Source organism: Leuciscus leuciscus (assembly GCF_965113295.1).
Source record: "Leuciscus leuciscus genome assembly, chromosome: 5".
NCBI classification, from domain to species: domain Eukaryota; kingdom Metazoa; phylum Chordata; class Actinopteri; order Cypriniformes; family Leuciscidae; genus Leuciscus; species Leuciscus leuciscus.
In genome coordinates this window covers 12,247,736-12,268,591 of record NC_138729.1, presented here as the reverse complement: position 1 = coordinate 12,268,591, position 20,856 = coordinate 12,247,736, and the positions used below count along the sequence as shown (strand labels likewise).

Here is a 20,856-nt window from a genome sequence, read left to right as displayed (position 1 = left end):
CGCACGCACGCACGCACACACACGCACACGCACACACACGCACACACTCACTCATTGGGGGGGGGGGGGAAATTGGCCAATTCAAAAATCTCTCTTCAATGGTCTTTTTAGTGGTCTTTAACAGTTTTAATCACAAAATCACTCATCAGGAAATTAGCACGTTATAATGCTGTAGAAAAGTACATGGAAATGGAATAGCTTTCCCCTTTGTTTTCTTTAAATGTTTATGCCATGTGGGTAAACTTAGACAGTTCTTTACAGGAAGAAGAGTCAGTGTTGTTCCACTCAATGTTAATGGCTTCAAACTGTTCATGAGTAGTGGAAAAATCTCTCCCAGTTTGTTTGAGTTTAATGTGAGACCAAATATTCTCTATAGGGTCCAATCTGGACTTTGAAGAAGGAATAACTCAACATACAGCCATTATTGTCAAAATAGCTTGCAACAAAAGTGAGTACACCCTAAGTGATAATAGATGTACGTCATTTAACCAGACAAAGCCACATGTCCTATTCATCATGTTCATGTTTTTGTCTGTTTGACAGGACCATACAAATTTGTGTATCTTGTTTTAGAGCAGTTAAAATTTGTGCTTTGAGTACAATTCTCTCATACTGACCACTGCATGTTCAACATGGCACCTCATGGCAAACAACTCTCTAAGGATTTGAGAATTAGAATTGTTGCTCTCCACAAAGATGGCCTATGCTAGAAGACGACTGGTAACACCCTGAAACTGAGTTACAGTACAGGCCAGGGTCATACAGAGGTTTTCCAAGATGGGTTCCACTTGGAACAGGCCTCGCGAGGGTCAGTCAAAGAAGTTGAGACCTCGTGCTGTGCGTCAGGTGCAGAAGCTGGCTTCAAAAAACAGACGCATGGCATGAGTGCTGCCAGCATTGCTTTAGATGTTGCAGAAGCGGAAGGTTAGCTTGTCAGTGCTCAGACCATACACCACACACTGCAACAAGTCGGTTTGCATGGCCATTGTCCCAGAAGGAAGCCTCTTCTGAAGCTGGCTCACAAGAAAGCCTGCAAACAGTTTGCTGAAAGCAACCTGTCCAAGAGCATGAATTACTGGAACCATTGTCCTGTGGTCTGATGAGACTAAGATAAACTTGTTTGGCTCAGATGGGGTCCAGAATGTGTGGCGATGCCCTGGTAAGGAGTACCAAGAAAATTGTGTCTTGCCTACAGTCAAGCATGGTGGTGGTAGCATCATGGACTGTGGCTGCATGTACTGGGTTGCATCTACCAGTGCTGCTGGTACTGGGGAGCTGTGCTTCATTGAGGAAAACATGGATTCCAATATGTACTGTGACATTCTGAAGCAGAACATGATGCCCTCCCTTCAGAAACTGTGCCGAACTGCATGATAACGACCCCAAACACACAGCCAAGTATATACATATAAATCATGTTTACATAGAAAACAGTGAAAAATCAGCTCAGTGGAATACAAAAATATATTCTGAACAACCCCTTATTAGTCTCCTTCTTTGTTTTGCTTTCTCAGAAAGGGGATAAAAATAGAGTTGAATGTTTGTATTGAATATCTTCCTCAACACAAAGTTAAAATCATTTCAGAGCAGGGCGATTCTTTGTAAATTTCATATTGCATTATTTTGTATTTATATTTTGACCACTAATATTAAAGTTTATTTACATAATATGCCAGTAGACTGTTAAATATAAAAATTGTGAAATTTAGCCTTTATCGGAACAATATACGGTCACAAAAGAAAAAAGAAAAAAATTACTTCAAATGAATTGTAAGACTAATATTCAAATAGGTACATTAAATATGTCAATGTTGCACGATAGAGGAAAGAGGAAAGTCTGAGTTTCTTTGCTGTTAAAAAAATTCATGAGAACATGAAGCACTGAAGTTATTGCAGTCATAACAGCAAATAATAGATTTCTGCATTTATTTTCACGTTCATCAGAAATTAAATACAGTTTTCAAACCATGATTATGACAGCGTGATGGTTTCCAACATTTAAAAACAATGAGGTTGTGAACAAGAAACATTGTTAATGCTGATAAGTGCTTTTTATATACAATCTTTAGCCTCAAACAAAGCCTGTCTTTAAGATGAGTCCTTTGTAATCATAGCAAAAACAAAAAATGTGTGTGTGCTCCTTCCACTCTGCTGTATAGAATAAAAAGGATATGTGCACTTGACCTAAGAAAATGCCCTTACTTTCAATCACATCTCCTTGTGTTTACATACCAAACTATCAGCAGCACAATTTTCACGGGGAATGTGTTTTTCTTGATAACCTTTCCTGCCAAGTCATGTTTATATGACAAAGTAAAAATAATGAGCTTAGTGAAAAAACGTACCCACAACCTGATTTTTCACTCACAACCGTTTAAATCGTCGTCTTAATACAAACTTAAAACTACGGAGCTCCTAAGGGACATGGTGATGGAAAAATATGAGATGGGAGAAAAAAGAAGAAAAAAAGATTTTACGTTCTCATCGCAAAAGTTTTGCGTTCCCCGAGAAACTTTGCGCTCGGTCGCAAATAACTCAAAAAACATTTGCAAGAGAATGCAAAAGCATTGATATCATTTATTATAATTAAGTGAAGAATAGTTCACTTCAAAATAATAATGTCATCATTTACTCACCCTCAAGTTGTTTCAAACCTGCATGAATTTCTTTCTTCTGCTGAACACAAAAGAAGATACTTTGAAGAATGTCGGTAACCAGACAGTTGATGTTCCCCATTGACTTCCATAGTATTGTTTTTCCTACAATGGAAGTCAATGGGGTTCATCAACTGTCTGGTTACCGACATTCTTCAAAGTATCTTCCTTTGTTATCAGCAGAAGAAAGAAATTGATACAGGTTTGAAACAACTTGAGGGTGAGTAAATGATGACAAGATTTTCATTTTGAAGCAAACTATTCCTTTAAGTATGTTTAAACCAGAAAATGTAATGTCACACTGTAAAAAAATTCTATCCTCTCCAAGTCAAAATTTTCTAGTGACTGGTCACATCTACATTTTTTAATTGGCCCAAGTGCAATTCTTGTTGCAATAGTCTGTTAACATTGGCTCAATGAGAAATGATACATCAGACTAATTGAAAAATTGAGATGTTATCAGTCACTAGAAATTTTTGACTTGGGGATGTAATTTTTTTTTACAGTGCATGTTAGATCAGATGGCACTTTGATAATGATACATGATAATTTATTATCAGAAAACAAGTCTAAACAAACAAACAAACAAACAGATTTGTCCCAGCAGTCTTCTGCAGTTGTTGCTATGGAATTTCTGTGGCGTTGTACACTTCTGAGTGACTGTGCCCTTCTGTTTCTTTAGTGACAAGCATGGCAACCACAACAGTGAATATAACAACAGCTGAAATCAGGACAGTGGCTACGAGTCCTTTATTAGCCCGCAGAAACTCCATCTTCTGGTTCCCTTTCTGCTTTGCTGCAGATTCCTTACGAATCTTTTTCTGAAATTGAAATGAAAATAGAACTGGATATGAAGATTATGAACCTTTAACATGTAGTGTGTGAAGTGTGTAAAGTTATCGTTAACGCTTTACAATAAGGTTCATAAGTTAACATTAGTTAACTACCTTAGTTAACATGCACTAAGAATGAACAATACTTCTTCAGCATGTATTAAATTTCAACATTTACTAATAAATAAATAACATGAATAAATACAGTAACAAATGTATTGCTCATTGTTAGTTCAAGTTATTTAATACATTAACTAATGTTAACTAATGAACCTTATTGTAGAGTGTTACCAACTTATCCTTTAAGTTTCACAGAATACTGTGAGTAATAATGTTTATATGTTCAGTATACCAGTAATAGTATGCCTGTCACATCAACAAACACAAAGACTGTTCAGCTGTTTAGAGTTACACTCTTGAGATTTGGCACAAACCTTCAGCTCTTTTAGCAGGCTTAAATAAAAAGACATCCACATGTAATTGTAACATTTGAATAAATATAACATGATGTATTAATTCTAGATGTGATGTAAATCTTTATGTACTGTTCACTAAGGAGACTCACGGTGGACTGAGGCTTTTCAGCTTTTTGATTGACATTCTTCAGTTGTCCTTCTCCATTTGCATTTTCCAGCATAGTGACTTTCACCTCCTCTGCCTCGCTCTCAGCAGTCTCAATTTTATCCTAAAACAGATGCAAATATTGACAATATTTAGGATGACATGCTTCGCTATGAATACAACATTCTGCATGAAAGTACTCTGCTTCTCATTTGCTTTAAATACACGAAAAACTTTTTTGAAATCAGTTAACATGATTTATTTATGACAGAATTAAGTTGAATAATGCAAAAAAACAACAACAAAAAAAACATGATTAGGAAACAGGAATAGTTTGGGATTTGCCGTAACCATAGGTGTAGTCAATGACATTAAAGCTGCAATCCGTAGTTTTTCCTCTTTGTCGTCATCTCTGTTCGAAATCTGCAATTGCCATTATTCGCGGAATTATCAACTACGTGGGTTGTGCCTCGGCACGGCACAGCGCGGATGAATCCAATGTTTTGAGGAGAATGTGCGGCTGTCAGTCACCGCGCCGGTGTGGATACTGTCATTCAGAATCACAGATTCTACTATTTGGAAGTATGATCAACATAAGAATTTCCACTGGAAAATGTAATCTGAACAAGTAAGTAACATCCACTTTTGTTCTGACCAACTAAGGGAAAAAAAGCATTGAAGAAAATCGCGCTGATTAAATCTAACAATCGCTTATCATATCACGTCAAACCGTGCAAATTTGTTCTCAAATTGTTAATGTTAACAACATCAGCATTGCGTGACTACATTTAATGCCCTTCCGATATTTATCCTTGTTTTTGCATGGGCCCGGTTGTAGTCTCTTTTCTGTAGCCACTCCGAAGTCCGAAGTCTTTTGCATTTTACAACAGGTGAATCTCCAGTTGTCACTGTTGATTGTCGTTTGAACCTTTCTGGATCCGCCATCAAATTGATAAGTTTAATTATATCAAGTGCTGTGAGAAAAGGCTATAAATCTCCACCTCCAACATCTTCACACGCAACATAACCTACTAGCCGAGACACCTTCTTCATGTGTACAGATGTGACGTAATGACACAAAGACACGCTCGATTTGCCGCGGAAATCCACCAGTACCACTGGAATTAAAAACATTATTACAAGCTTGAATCGAGCTAAGGCAAGCAGATAGTTTTGAACTGGTATGCCACCAACTAGTACTGGTTATGTACTTGCTCAAACATTTATTTTGGATCATTTTTAACCCAAAAAAGTTACGGACTGCAGCTTTAAATATAAGCATGATCCACTAAGTCTCACATTTTGTGTACAGTATATATTATTTGATCATTTAAACTAACAAAACCTTTTTTGTGTAATGTTTTGTTTGTAAACTGTACTTGTGTCTTGATATCTGTTTTTATATTTTGTATTTATTGCAATGATGTTCATACATTTTGAGTGTGGCTTAAATGTCATTTTAGAGCCACTTTATTTCCATAAATGGTGCTTATATTTGCAATAATCTTCCCTGTCAGATGATAAGTGCATGACTTTACTGCATAACTGTCTGATAAGCTACTGTTTGGCCTACATATGAACAAAAGTGAAAACACCGCCATTGATTGTAGATCAAGATAAAGTGCATTATATATATTTTGTTGCATAACATGACATAGTAACCTTTTAAAAAGTTCTACCGTTTACTGGAATGTTAGACAAATAGGTTATACATTGGAACAAAGACAACTGTACGCTGAATATTTTTCTTATTTGCATGCATAAACTCACCATACTGCAGAAATATAGTGCTGGAGTCCTTTTTTTGTGCGTGATCCCGAAGATACAGAAAGAGTGAGTGAAAACTCAGGTGAAGTAAGAGCAAAGTCTGTATATGGCACGTCAAGAAGGTGTGCGGATCAAGGCTCCTCCTCACTCCACTTTAAAGCACTTCCTCCTTTATTTGCTTTAGTGTATCCACTTCAACTAATCACTGGGTGTTTCACTGAAATAGACAGGCCATAAATAATCCGGTCATTTTTAGGAAACATTGCCATTTGTGCCAGCATTTCATTTGAAAAGGTTTCTGTTGGATTTTCAAGAAGTCAAATGTTCTCAGCTCTGACATAGTAGTAGGTATGACCTTTGCCGAGCTAGTTGTCCCAGTGAAAACTATTTCCTACTTTGAATTGAAAGATCTTTCTCGTCGAAACATGTCTTGTGCCGTGATCATTCGGTTATATATCATATTCAAATTATTTTGAGGTTTAAGATCAGTGGAAATAATAATGGTCTTGATTTGAAAATACAATTGCACCCCAACACTTCATTCACAGAAAATGTTTGTACCAAGAAACAAAATGTAAAAAAAAAAAAAAGTAACTTTTTTCCTCCATAACCATAATATTTTGTATAAACATAAGTATAAAATTTTTAATAAATATAAAACTTGCCTCTATTCAAACGATGTGGACAAAAATCTCATCAGAAAGATCAAACCACTATTTTTGAAGAGGAAAAATGTCACAGCATAATAGAGTTTAACAGACAGCGAAGAACAAAAACAAATTCTTAATTTTCTGGGATTTCATTCTTTCTTTGCTATTGGTCAAATGTGAACACAAAAATCATTTTTGTTGTAGTTTTCATTCACTAGCCTACTATATAATGTACCCAACTATGAAGACTTCCGCTTCTGAGAACCCCAGAAATGTGAAAAGGGTCCATAATAGGCTATGTCATGTCTTGGAATACTGGCATTTATTATATATGACCAACAATTTCAATATAAAGTTCAAAAAGAAGAAAAAAAAAGTTTGAAACTTTTTAACTGTAGTGTACACAAAATATAAATACACTGATAAAATAAATGTTTCTTGAGCAACAAGTCAGCATATTAAAATGATTTCTGAAGGATGTGACACTGAAGACTGGAGTAATGATGCTGAAAATTCAGCTTTGCATCAAAGGAATACATTACATATTTATTTTCAATATCTTCCAGACGTTTGAGCAGCAGTGTACATTATTACATTTGAATGAAAATACACCATGTAATAAACAGAGCACATATTATCAAAGAACGTACATTTTAATGATTACTTCCCTCATTGCTGCCTCCTTCAGTTGTTCCCAGACTTCCTAATTTTAACTTCCCCATGAATCTAGGCTCCACTGTAGAGGCCTCCAAAAAAATGCCATATCTTCCTGTAAAAAAAATAATAATAAATTAAACAATAATTTACAGTAAGTGTATAGTTTATCTCATGTAGCCTTAAATTAATTGGGATTTTTTTCTTGCACCTGTAATGTGCATCTGTGAATCTGATTCCCAAGATCTGAAATCATTTAAATATTATAATGTATTGTAGGCTACATTAAGTTACAACATTATTTGTTTTATAAACATGAACTGATCATGCTGACGTGAATGTAATAAAATAATTTCGATCAATTAATCCAAACATACGCTAAATAAAGTGTCATAAACTTTGATTTAATGACATGCGCACACTGCACGACACAGTTTTCCGCTGTTTGCACATACTAACCGTCCAACTACCATATGTTGCTTTAGAATAGAAAATAAATAAAAGTAAAAAGACGGCTGTGCAAATGATTTATACTGCTGGAATTTTGGTTCCAGGTAGCGAATACTTTTATTCACGAGCTTCCCCTGTTCTGGGCGTGTTCTTGAGAAAAGCCTACCCGTCATTCAGCCCCTGCGTCCCATTATGCATAGCATATCCATCCTAAATAGTATGTAAGATTAGAAAAAGAGTGTCCCAAATATAGTATGTTGAAAAGAGTAACCGTTTTTATAGATTTGACCTGACAACACCTGCGTCTTGTGCCTTATTTCTTAATTTAACAACAGCAATAATTTATTAAACCGGTATATGAACATGACGGACGCTAGTTGGCGCAAGTGTCACGCGCACTAGCGGTGACAGATTAAATGAGACCAACTCACCTGCAGAATTACCGCTCAAAAGTCTAAAACAAATGCACAATGTCAACAAACGGCAGGACGTCGAGAATATTACAGTTTATTGCTCCAGATGAGCGCCGTCAGTTTGGAATCGAGGTAACTGCACATCAGTAAATAAGCCAATTTTCTAATGATGTATTTTTATTAGATTTTTTACAACAAAACACGCTGGCAAGCAATTAACTTCTCTTTATGTGTGTTTAAAATGAGATTTATATTAACGCAAGTTCTCTACAAGGCTAAAATTGCACAAATTACACATTGTAGAATGCACACAAACGTTAATCAAAGTCGAGAGCTTTTTAGCCTCCACGTGTGATGATGATGATGATGATGATGATGATCTATTTGGTGGTGGCGTGGGCAGGCTTGGAGTTGAGTTGAGCTCACACGGTCAGTGTTGCACACGTGTTGTGGTACAATGTAGTACTGCGGTACCATCATGGTATAATGACGATATCAGACAGTAGTTTCATGGTCCTGATATGTAGGCCTACCACAATCTTGAACAATTAGCATATTCACGGGCCATGTATAAATGTGCCACTCCAAGATGCTTCAAAGAGTACCAAGGTTTTAACATGGTCCAAAAAACATGGTACCAGGTTCCTGTTGCTGTTGTGCTTCTTGGTGTTTATTTGTTTGTGGGAGTTCATGTTAACACATTTTGCAATAATGTTAATACATTTTTCATTTATTTTTGTCTTAGACTCCTTTCCAGCGTCTGGCATGGCAAATGCAAGACATATTGGGGGATGGAGGAATTCTCAAAGAGATTGTCCATGCAGGGGAAGGCCCACCCGTACCAATGCATGCATCTGTATCAAGTAAATGGCTGAACTGAACATGGTTTTAATTGAGTCATAGTACCAGTTTCTCGCTTATGATAGTCCAATGATGTGCAGAGATGAATGATTCGTAACATACACTACTGTTCAAAACATTGAGGTCGTAAAATGGTTTAATGTTTTTGAAAGAAGTCTCTTATGCTCACCAAGGCTACATTTATTTGATCATATAAAATAACTCTTACATTATTTTCTGTAATATATTTTAAATTTCAGAAAATATAGCAGCCATTACTCTTCTTCAATGTCACATGATCCTTCAGAAATCATTCTAATATGCTGATTTGGTGCTCAAGAAACATTTCTTATTATTATAAAAGTTGAAAACAGTTTTGGTGCTTAATATTTTAGGCAGTAGATATTATGTCTTAACTGTCATTTTTGATACATTTAATGCATCCCTGCTGAAAGAAAGTATTCATTTCTTTCAAAAAATAAAAATAAACTTTTGATTTGTTGTGTTATACTTTTATGTCACACATTTCCCTTTTTTTCTAGCTTCTTATTAGCTTCTTGACATGAACTCATTTCATCCACAGTTCACTTCTCTGGTTTCATTGAGTACTCTGATGCACCATTTGAGACCACCAACCACCTCAGATATCCACGAATGATGAAGCTTGGTAGAGGTAGGATGGAAATTGAATTCTCCAATTAGAATGATAATCATTGATTCTCTTTTATATTGTCTTGTTTGTCCAGTGCTAGACACTCAAACCTCTTTCTCCGTAGATGTTACTTTGTATGGCTTAGAGCTCGGCCTTCTTACTATGAAGAAAGGCGAGTTCTCTCGTTTTCTCTTCAAGCCCAAATATGCCTATGGGGACCTTGGGTGCCCCCCACACATACCTCCATTAGCCACAGTCCTCTATGAGGTGCACGTCCTTGATTTTCTGGACTCGGCACAAGTGGATGATTTCATGGATTTGACTTTGGTACGAATAAATGCATTCAGCTTTCTCTTTTATTTTGTTTTTGGTATCTAAGATTGTGATTTCAACATTCCCCAGGAAGAGCAGAACACTGTTCCTCTGTCCACCTTGCTGAATGTGCTGGAAACACAGCGTAGCTTTGGCAACCTCTGCTACAATAAGAAGCGCTACGAAGATGCTCGAGAGAGATACAAGCAGGTATTCTGCTTATAAGTGTCTTATTTGTTTCGCAAGTATGAGAGTTTGTAAATGCATAGAAGAAAAATGTGCTCTTAAAATTAGTAGTTTATTCTAAGTATAGACTGAGATTTTTTTTTTCTTCTGTGTAACATACTGTTGTCCCATGGTATAGGCCATGACACTTTTGCAGAACCGTGAGCCGAGGGATGATGAAGAGAAGCAGCGTCTTGAAGAGATAAAGTTGCTTTTCCTGCTCAACCTCTCACTCACGTACCTTAAACTGGAAAAACCCCAGAAGGCCCTTTACTTTGGTCAGAAAGCCCTGGACATCAACCCCCAGAACACTAAAGCTCTCTTCCGCTGCGGCCAGGTTGGGCAATATTTTGACATTTTTACCTCCTTTGTTGAAAATCTAATAATTTTTTTAGCAAAAAGCATATTGCTTTGTAAAATCTAGGGCTGTCAATCAAGTCAAAATTTTAATCAAACCACGTTCTAAATTAAAATTAGCTAAATTGTATAAATTACTTAGCTGATCACAAATATTAATATATTTTCAGACATGTAGATCATTTGTTTTTGTTCTGAAACAGGGACTTAAATTGTTACAGTGTTGCATTTTCTCCATCATGGTTCGTTTCACTTTCACAAGGTCACATTTCAAAGCATACCAAAATGTGTTTATGCATCATTATCTCAAAAAGATCATATCAATTAGAGTGAGAATCAATGCCTTGTCAGCACAGCGTTCTTGCAGACAGTGCTGCTTTTTTTGTAATGCATTTCCCATTATGAATTATGCTACAGCATGGTTCGCTGGTCTGTCAGGTCAGATTTCTTTCTCATCAGAACCGAACAGCTTGAAAGTCAATTGGTGTAATTTTCATCCGGACCGAGACTACCTCGTTCAGGTGATCTCGGATCGATTATTTTGGTGCAACTTGGTGCACAATCGTCGTGTTATTGTATGCTGAAACTAGGGTTGCGAGGTATACCGGTACTGAATATTGCATTATTCAATATTGCATAATGCATAGCCTTTATTATTGAATAGAATACTATAAAATAATATATTGTTTGCCTGATTCTATGAGAAGCCTTCATCAGCTCACAAAAGGAAATTCCAAACACTCGACCTGACGAAATTAAGTGAGTAAAAACATGTTATTAAACGTTGTCATTTGTTGGACAACAGGTTTACGCTTTGTATTACAAGTTTGGAAAGATGTTTGACGCATGTTTCTTTTTCAAATGCACGATTGCACATAATGCAAAACTCGTGACTCAAACTCGCAGTTTTTTCAGAGATGGAGCAGCATTTACTACTGGTCACAGAGCCCCTCTTCACTAAAACGGTGTGCATATAGCCTATTTATTTAATAAAAAATCTGAAAAAAATAGAAATTTGCGATTGATCATGCTGCCCTAGTGCTGATGATATAAAATAAGAGAATAAGTATATCATTTTTATACTCCCGTGTGTATTTTGTGTAAGCAGTCTGTAGAAGCAATAGTCCTTCGTAATTATTTCGGGCAAAGAATTGACTTGGGTCTTCATACAAGTTTCATTTGCTGAAAGTCAGACCTGCCAACCTGTACGCATTTTGCGTAGCCGACACGCAAAATGCGGCCCACCGACCAATTACAGCCCGGGGATGAATGTTAAAAGCCCTGCAGATTGTCTATTAGAATACATTACATGTGGCCTACCACACATAGGCTAATTTACAAATCATGCAGTTTCACAGTGTCAACACAAGGTGATAGCACTAGCTTTTAGGCCAGGTGTTGCAGTAAACTGATATGGGATAAGCATTGCCATTTCTGTTGCTTTTGAGAAACATTGAACGTGCCAGTTATTAGCTCTGCCCAAAAGACAGCGCAGCATGAGCTCAGAACAAATGCGTTTAATTGCTGACTGGTCTCGATCACGCAACCATTAAACAGCGCAGTGAGAAGCATTTAAGTTTTGCGCCAGAGGTCTCCGATACAAACACCGGGTTTACTGGGTTTTACACGATTCTTTTTGTAGTGTGGTATTGGTGGTGGTGGTGTCCTAAAATAAACATTGTCACGCGTGTAGCTTTCTTCTTCTCACCGCTGATTCCTGATGGTTTAGAGGACAATTACTCGAGTCGCCCCCTGTCGTTTCAAAGAATAGTACAACGGCGAGCGCGTCAAGTATAAATGCCTCAACCGTTTGGGGAGGTGCGCGCGCAGTCAGCGGAGACTCGCGCTGCAGAGCCAGGCGAAAGTATAAACAAGGCTTCATAGCTCTGCTCTGCTCCGTGCTCAATTCAACTTTTTTCATTTATACTCAAAAATCTCTGCGACTTATTGAGCGGCGCAATAGTCGCGCGACACAATGAATCGATGAAATTCGTAATCGATTCTTTTAATAATCGATTCGTTGTTGCAGCCCTAGAAAACTCTTTCCAAATAAATGTGACAAACATTTATTTTATTAATATTGTTCTAAATGTGTAAGCCTTTGGACTTAAAAGCCTTAATTTATATTGCTTTGTGCATTCCTGTGATCCCAAATAAATGGAAGCTGTGTTCTCTTATGTAACAAAAATTAAGAAATTACTGTCACTGTAACATTTTTCTTTTTAATTTGTAAAACATTGGTCAAATATTGATGCTGGAATCTTAAGTCTTTAAGTAAAGACCAAACATTCGCTTCGGTCATGCTTATTTTGAGTTTGCGATCTAGCTAGTTTTCAGTCAGCTGGTAAAATGGTGAGGTTGAGTGACGTTGTTCTATGGAGGCGTGTTAAGGGAGGGATTTAGGTTAGGGGCTACTGGCCTGACAGTGGAAACGCAGCTTGATTTTGGCCTTGTGGCTCGATGTCCAAGGTCTGAGGCTATTGACAGCTACGCTGTTAGCCCTGGTTCGCACTGGCCCAACAGTGGAAAAGTGGCTAATGATGCTGAATAGCTCGAATAGAGAGTCTGAAAGGGCTCTTAACACCAACGCCAAGTGCAAGAAAGACGAGTAACTGGAGTCAGGCAGTTTACAGGATATATATTCTGTGAGCTGCACCAGCTCTCAAAGACTTTCCATTTATGAGCATAGAGACGCCTGGTAAAAGGGGCTCTTGATTCATTGATCGTTTTAAGTTAACACGGTACTGGCGCACTCCGCTTTTGGCGGCCAAACATGCAGATTCCATAGCTCGGGATTGGGATGCTGAGAGTAAAGAGTAGCTGTCATAAATGGGTATGAAAGAGCTTCACAAACAGTCTTTTCAACAACACAGTATATATTTGAACTGGGATAAAAGTTTATATTTCAGCCTCAGGTTTAAACACTGATGTCTCCGGAAGCGATCAAAATGGAGTTAATTTACCTTTTGAAAGTAACATGATGCTTCAACTAACAATTATATTGATTTCATCGCTGCACCAGTAGGTGGTGATAAGTATCTGTTAAAAATGTATTTGTCATTGAATCATTCATTCAAGATATTTGTTCAATAAACATGGATTCATCCAGTAATGAAACAAGTATTTATGAGTCATTAAATCATTCATTCAAACCAAATTTTTTTTTTTTTATAATTCATCCAGATTAATTAAACATTGTAAATAGACTGCAGAAATTAAGATTTTGTCAGAACCTCTAGTAAATTACACGTTTTTTTGGGTTAGTTGTACTCCAGAGTAGGGTCTAAACCAGCACTATAGGAACAATCCGTGACGTTAGTGTACGCTGATTGGCCGAACGCATGCGAAACATCAGCACCCGCCATTTTTAAAAAGGCTGTGTAAACGCACAGATTATGGCCTATATATTTACTCCAGAAACTAACTCTATGAACATGGAAAGCGGTAATAGATGGACCTCTAAACCTTTACGCTGAGGAGAAAATCCAACGCAACAACCTGCCGGGCCGTCAAAATAAAAGTCACAACAACAAGCGCGGCTTACGTAACTTTAGAGTTCCTCCTGGCGGTGCGAATGCAACCAGGAAAACATTCCTAAGGGAAACATTAGTTCTCGGGGAACCACCCTGGTGCGTAGTTCCTGGAACTACCCGGTGCGAAAGTTTGAAACAAAATAATTTTGATTCTCAGTTTATCCAGAAGCGTGCAGATCTAGTGGGCAGTTCTCTGTTTATGCCAACAGATCCACCTCCGCTGGTTTTAGAATGTTCCAAATCATATTCGCTGTCAGTCTCCATTTTCCTTGGACTACTCCATCCCTCGACAGCATGTCGGGCCCGCAGTTCAGCGATCACAATCTCCACAGCTCGGTTCGCGAGGAGTTTGTGAATCTCCGCTCTTAACACTGGCTCATCTTGGGGTTGAACCACAGACATTACAACGCCATTGAAGCGTGCCGGTCTGTGAGCAGATTGAAGCGTGTAACCGCTTGTTTCTCTTTTCTTATCCCACTCTGAGATGCTCGGAAGCGCTAGCCACACCCCTTCATAATGCAATAGGGGCTTTAGTCCTTTGTGTTTAAAAAAAAATTTAAAAAAAATTTAATGGGTGAGCCGGAGATGTGGGCACGAGTGCGGGTCATGCCAGATGGAGTAGGTCTCCTCTGTAGGGCTGTGAGACCAGTCCTCTGTGTCAGACACTGCTGTTGACATGGTATTGTCGCACTTATCGTTCGATGGGTCCCGAACAGGCGGTGCAGGGTTTGGTAGCTTTTTCCATGTCTTTGCCGGAATGCAAAGGGGATTGGTGCAAAATCGTTGTCCGCTGAATGTAATGAATCACGATGAAGCTTCTTGAAGACTTCTTGTGAAGAAGAACAATTCTGAGGCAATCTCGCTCAGTGCTACTTTTATATAGGGAGCAGGCTCATCCCCATTTTGCGCGCTTGAACGCCATTGGCTGTTGAATGTGCAGCAGCGTTATTCAATTAGGCTTCAGTATGTTTCAGCGAAATTAGTTTCCCCCATAGCGTCAGCCTCTGACGCAATGTCAAGTGAACCAAAATTGAAAGGGAACAAATGCTCCAAAGGAGCCAGGTGTGAAAATGGCTCGTTCGTTAATAGACATTGCATCAAACTAGTAAATCCTTCCATACACAGTTCTTTCTCTTGTACTCACCAAGGCTACATTTAATTGAACAATAATACAGTAAAAGCAGTAATATTGTGAAATGTTATTATAATTTAAAAGAACTGTTAATAATTTTAAATGTAATTTATTCCTGTGATGAAAAGGTGGAATTTTCAGCAGTCATTACCCCAGTAGTGTCATATGATCCTTCGAAAATCATAGCAATATGCTGATTAGTTATATGATGATTTGAACTTTTGACCTGTAGTGAATACTTCAGCTTCTGGAAGAATCTTCCAATCAGGTTTTCATAGTTGTGGCTTTTTATTTGTTCAGTTTGCCAATTAAGGCCATATGGTAGTATTGATATGATATTTAGAACTTTCTTTCTTTTTTTATGAGGCTTGTTTGGATATGAAAGACTATGAGAAAGCACAAGATTACCTTACACTTGCTCAGGCGAAAAAGCCATTTGACCCTGACATCAACACCTTGCTGAAAAAGCTTGCTCTGTAAGTATTCATTCTCATATTTTTGTCAAGTCTTCTTCTTACATGTGTGAATGTGAAAGCTAAACTAATCAACTGATCTTTTTCAGGTGCTACAAGGACTATTTAGACAAAGAGAGAGATATGTGCACCAAGATGTTCTCAGGTTTGAAGAGAACAGAAAATTGAAGCTGTGTGCGCAACTTGCAGTGTCCATGGTTGAGGTCTTCACCATTTTTCAAACCCTCCAGATTGACCACAAGTGGGCAGTATAAACCAAACAAATTGTAATTTTGGTTCGCGTGGCCAACATTGCATCAAATGTTGTCATACTTTTAATTGATTATTGTTTGATTTTATTTTGCGGTTTGTTTGTTTGTTTTTGCCAGCAAAATATATACATTTTTCGCCTCTGCATTATGTTCTGTACATTACTTTAAGATAAGCTTTATTATAACAAACAGTCAAGCTTTTGCAGAATTATGTTCAGTATTATGTTCAAATCTCTATATGGAGCATTAGGATGTTTTCTAGGTGCACTGTTTGAAGTTTCAGAAGTCATATAGAGTGTTTAATTTTTTAATTTTTTGTAGGCCATACAAAGTCTCTGCCTGATTTTTGTTTTATTTATTTATTTTTACTTTTTACTCACACTAATTCCACTGTGTCATCACCACTGTGACAGACTATTTTGTGTGTCACAAGTTTTGCATTTGAAGTTAACATTTAAACAATAAGATGTTCCACCTTGCTCAGTGTTTTGAATTTTCCTTAGATTCATATGGAAATTAATAATATTGTATAAGATTAAAAATACAAATACCTTTTGTTTACTTATCAATCAACAAAAGTGTCAGTATATACTGTATATATTAAATCTATTCTCATAAAGTCCTTTGAGTCTTGTCGTATTGCTGTGTCACCTTTTACTGCCTAGTCTTTTCTCCCTATGCTAACAGAAATTCCTGCAACAGCCCTTAACACGTATTTGGACTCTTACGGCTCACTTAAAATGTAATTTCCTCATCACAAAATATGAAACCATGTGGTGTCTACCAAAAAAATTTTTTTTTTTAAATGCTTCTAGTTTGTAGAGTGAAGTTCCACTTATGTAACTGTTATGAACCTTTTATGTGCCTGAATGTGCAATGCAAACATAGTTAACCTTAAAACAGTCAATAGGTCTGTAAAACCTTGGACTACAGATAAAGACATTGCTTAGTTTGGTTTCTCCTCCTTTGGTAACTTCAGTCCAGTGCAGTCCCTCCTTTTTTGTTTTTTGTGTTTCTCCTCTGCTGACATTTACCAGATGTGAAAATGTAATTATGTGTGTACAAAGTGAAGTTTATTATTCTTGACCCACACCTCCATGTCCAGGTTTTAGGGGTTTTCTCCTGTAGTGAGCTCTTGGTGCTTGGCAGTAAGTTCGCTTTTCAAAACCAGAGGTCTTTTTTTTTATACTGCTGTTTTTCCAAAGCAACATGTACAATGTTCGCTAGATGTCTAGCATCCTGTCAATATTCTGAGTAAAAGAATAGTTCACAAAAAGTAAAGTAAAATAAAATTATAATAGTTAAGGATAATCATCATTTAATCAACTTCATGTCATTCCAAACCTTTAAGCATTTGGACCCCATTTACTGTACTTTCATTGCATGTATTTTTGTTTCCCAAAGAAGAAAGTTATACAGATTTAACATAAACATTTCATAAACTGAGTAATATGAGTAAAATTACTTTTTTTGTGTGTGTGTCTCTTATAAAAGAGACATTCCATAAAGTGTCTATACAATTTTACATTTAAACAGAATTTGGTCAGAATATACACTCACCTAAAGGATTCTTAGGAACACCATACTAATACTGTGTTTGACCCCCTTTCGCCTTCAGAACTGCCTTAATTCTACGTGGCATTGATTCAACAAGGTGCTGAAAGCATTCTTTAGAAATGTTGGCCCATATTGATAGGATAGCATCTTGCAGTTGATGGAGATTTGTGGGATGCACATCCAGGGCACGAAGCTCCCGTTCCACCACATCCCAAAGATGCTCTATTGGGTTGAGATCTGGGGCCTCATTTATTAAACTTTGCATAGGATTTGCGTCAGAAGTGGCGTACGGATGAAACATAGGACGTGCGTACGCACAGAAATATTCGGATTTATAAAACCGTGCGCACGCACATCCTACGCAGTTTTCCCTTAATAAATCACAATCAATTCTAAATGTAGCGCAGCTTTTGCGGCTTCATGTCACGCCCATAGTTGCCCATAAATAGTCCGTGAAACGCCCACAAGTTAATATTCATCGATTGCGAAATCATAGAGGAAAACCAAGAAACGTAACTTCACTCACGCGTACGCGTGAAGCGCAAGATCAGCCATTGTGCGTCATTATGCATTGTGATGGCATCATGGCATTTTATTACCATCCATTTGATTGCATCTGACAAGTTACAGATGTGTTATGAGGATGAATTGCATAACATGCCAATATTATTGCAGAACATATTTCACTTTTCTTTTTGCAAATAGGCCTATGTGTTCATTTGCATTTCTGTTGTAATCTTTGTTTGTTTTACACTGCAGATCGATCAGACGGGTGTTCGTGTAGGCTGTTAATTGTAAGACTTGCTTTGTGAAGTCTTCATGTTATTTATGAGAGGCAGTATTGACATTTCTTTTACACAACTGTCTACAGTTTAACACACTTTCACGTGTTTCTTCCCTCTACCGACGGTGTCGCCATTTCTCATTTCACCCGTTTTTGTGTGTACGCCTGGGTCAGAGTTTGCGTGAAGGACCGCACATTTTCCTGTCAAGTTTGCTTTTTATAAATACCAATTATTGCGTAGAGAGCGGCGTAGGCCTTCTTTTGTGTGTACGCAACGTTTATAAATGAGGCCCCTGGTGACTGTGGGGGCCATTTTAGTACAGTGAACTCATTGTCATGTTCAAGAAACCAATTTTAAATGATTCAAGCTTTGTGACATGGTGCATTATCCTGCTGGAAGTAGCCATCAGAGGATGGGTACATGGTGGTCATAAAGGGATGGACATGGTCAGAAGCAATGCTCAGGTAGGCCGTGGCATTTAAACGATGCCCAATTGGCACTAAGGGGCCTAAAGTGTGCCAAGAAAACATCCCCCACACCATTACACCACCACCACCAGCCTGCACAGTGGTAACAAGGCATGATGGATCCATGTTCTCATTCTGTTTACGCCAAATTCGGACTCTACCATCTGAATGTCTCAACAGAAATCGAGACTCATCAGACCAGGCAACATTTTTCCAGTCTTCAACTGTCCAATTTTGGTGAGCTCGTGCAAATTGTAGCCTCTTTTTCCTATTTGTAGTGGAGATGAGTGGTACCCGGTGGGGTCTTCTGCTGTTGTAGCCCATCCGCCTCAAGGTTGTGCATGTTGTGGCTTCACAAATGCTTTGCTGCATACCTCGGTTGTAACGAGTGGTTATTTCAGTCAAAGTTGCTCTTCTATCAGCTTGAATCAGTCGTCCCATTCTCCTCTGACCTCTAGCATCAACAAGGCATTTTCGCCCACAGGACTGCCACATACTGGATGTTTTTCCCTTTTCACACCATTCTTTGTAAACCCTAGAAATGGTTGTGCGTGAAAATCCCAGTAACTGAGCAGATTGTGAAATACTCAGACCGGCCCGTCTGGCACCAACAACCATGCCACGCTCAAAATTGCTTAAATCACCTTTCTTTCCCATTCTGACATTCAGTTTGGAGTTCAGGAGATTGTCTTGACCAGGACCACACCCCTAAATGCATTGAAGCAACTGCCATGTGATTGGTTGATTAGATAATTGCATTAATGAGAAATTGAACAGGTGTTCCTAATAATCCTTTTGGTGAGTGTATAGCTACCATTGAATGGCTATCAAAGGAGAAACAGGCTTTTTGCACAGGCAATGGCCCTGTCCCAAATGACACCCTAAGACTTCCTCCAAGTCCTCACTTTTGTGATGTGATGCCGCTTTGTCGGGTTGAAGCCTGGGGCTTGGCAGAAGTCTGTTCCGAGTGTGCTCTTGAGCACCCTTGTGAAACCTTAAATGACAAATGGGACTCCCATACATGATTGTGGACATGTGCATGTTGTGGCCACTGTAAAGTCTTCTATAGTTAGAATCATAGTTTCTTGTTAGTATAGCAGTCAACTTTAATGCTCTGCCATGACCTTTAAGCTTGACGTCGACTAGTCGCTGATCATGGCCTACAGGGGGCGCAACAGGATAAGAAATCTTTGAAGTTCACTTTTACGCTCCGTTTTTCCATTTATTTGTCAGTTAAAATGACAAATAAATAGGCTACTCTGAGAGGGCTTGATTATACCATCTGGATCCTCAAAATTGATGGGGTGAATGCACGTTTTAAACAGCTATTTGTACACGTAAGTAGTCGGCATTCTAAACCAAAGTGCTGATGCATTGTAACGCACACACATATAGACTGTAGCTCGCACATCACGTGCAGATCGTGCGACCAGAAACATTCAGTAGCTCAGAAATGTATTGTCAACACTGTTCTGAGATTTATCAATAAAATAGCTTAGAAACTGAAAAATTCTAGCATATGGTAATTAAAACCCACAGCTTCACTATTAGTAGAGAGACGCTTCCAGATAGAATTAATTCACATGCAATCAATTTCTCAGTAATGCATTCATATAAATGTAATCTTTACTGTGTTATATGTATCTGATTTAGAACTAGGAGTAATCTGTGAGGAATATTATGACCCAAAGACAAAAGAGCTGATAAAAATAAGATGTTGTGTAGGATCAAATAGCCTTGTGGGCAGCGCTGTGTCATATGCCATAGCTGTGCACAAGGCAACCCTTCAGGCTTATGTTAATTAAAGACGTAATCGGTGAATTACTCCACGTCGACTTGACTTTAATCACATAAATGCCGACCTTAATTTTTTTTGCAGTCAGATGTAGATTGGTCTAATTTGATACTAAAGCATAAGACTGATTGCCCATTGACTAACCGCTAGTTGGTCATACTAGTACTTAAGACACAGTCTTAACATAATACCTATGCTTATGCAAAATGGTCCATTAATTCAATCTCAAACTGATTTATTAGCAGAAGTTATTACTCCACTTCCTGCAGGACTTAGGCTAATGAATGACAGTTCTATATTGTTGAGCCAATATGGTTTGATGACAAAAGTTACTAGGCTACTGTTTTGGAAAACGGTTGCGACTTGCTAGTTTATTTCTTCATTGATTCCCTGTACTATGGTAGTTAAGCAACTATGTCTGTATGGGATTGTATGGGGTCTGTATTTTTTTTATTAATATGAACTAATGAATTGTGAACAATAAAACCTGTACCT

General features: G+C 37.9%; 1 protein-coding gene and 1 long non-coding RNA gene across 2 annotated transcripts; one reads left to right on the top strand and one right to left on the bottom strand.

Moving 5' to 3' along the window:
- Window positions 1-1,912: 1,912 nt before the first annotated feature.
- LOC309498280 lies at window positions 1,913-5,962 on the bottom strand. Its single transcript, XR_014205900.1, has 3 exons — window positions 5,819-5,962; window positions 4,053-4,172; window positions 1,913-3,475 (listed from the first exon to the last, which is right to left on the bottom strand). It is a non-coding gene; the product is annotated as an uncharacterized lncRNA (long non-coding RNA).
- A 2,011-nt stretch (window positions 5,963-7,973) lies between these two features.
- fkbp6 (FKBP prolyl isomerase 6) lies at window positions 7,974-16,366 on the top strand. Its single transcript, XM_082168887.1, has 8 exons — window positions 7,974-8,114; window positions 8,728-8,845; window positions 9,406-9,495; window positions 9,599-9,801; window positions 9,877-9,996; window positions 10,151-10,348; window positions 15,400-15,509; window positions 15,596-16,366. The coding sequence occupies exons 1-8, from the start codon at window positions 8,040-8,042 to the stop codon at window positions 15,672-15,674; spliced, it is 993 nt and encodes a 330-aa protein (XP_082025013.1). The 5' UTR covers window positions 7,974-8,039; the 3' UTR covers window positions 15,675-16,366.
- The last annotated feature ends 4,490 nt before the right edge of the window (window positions 16,367-20,856 follow it).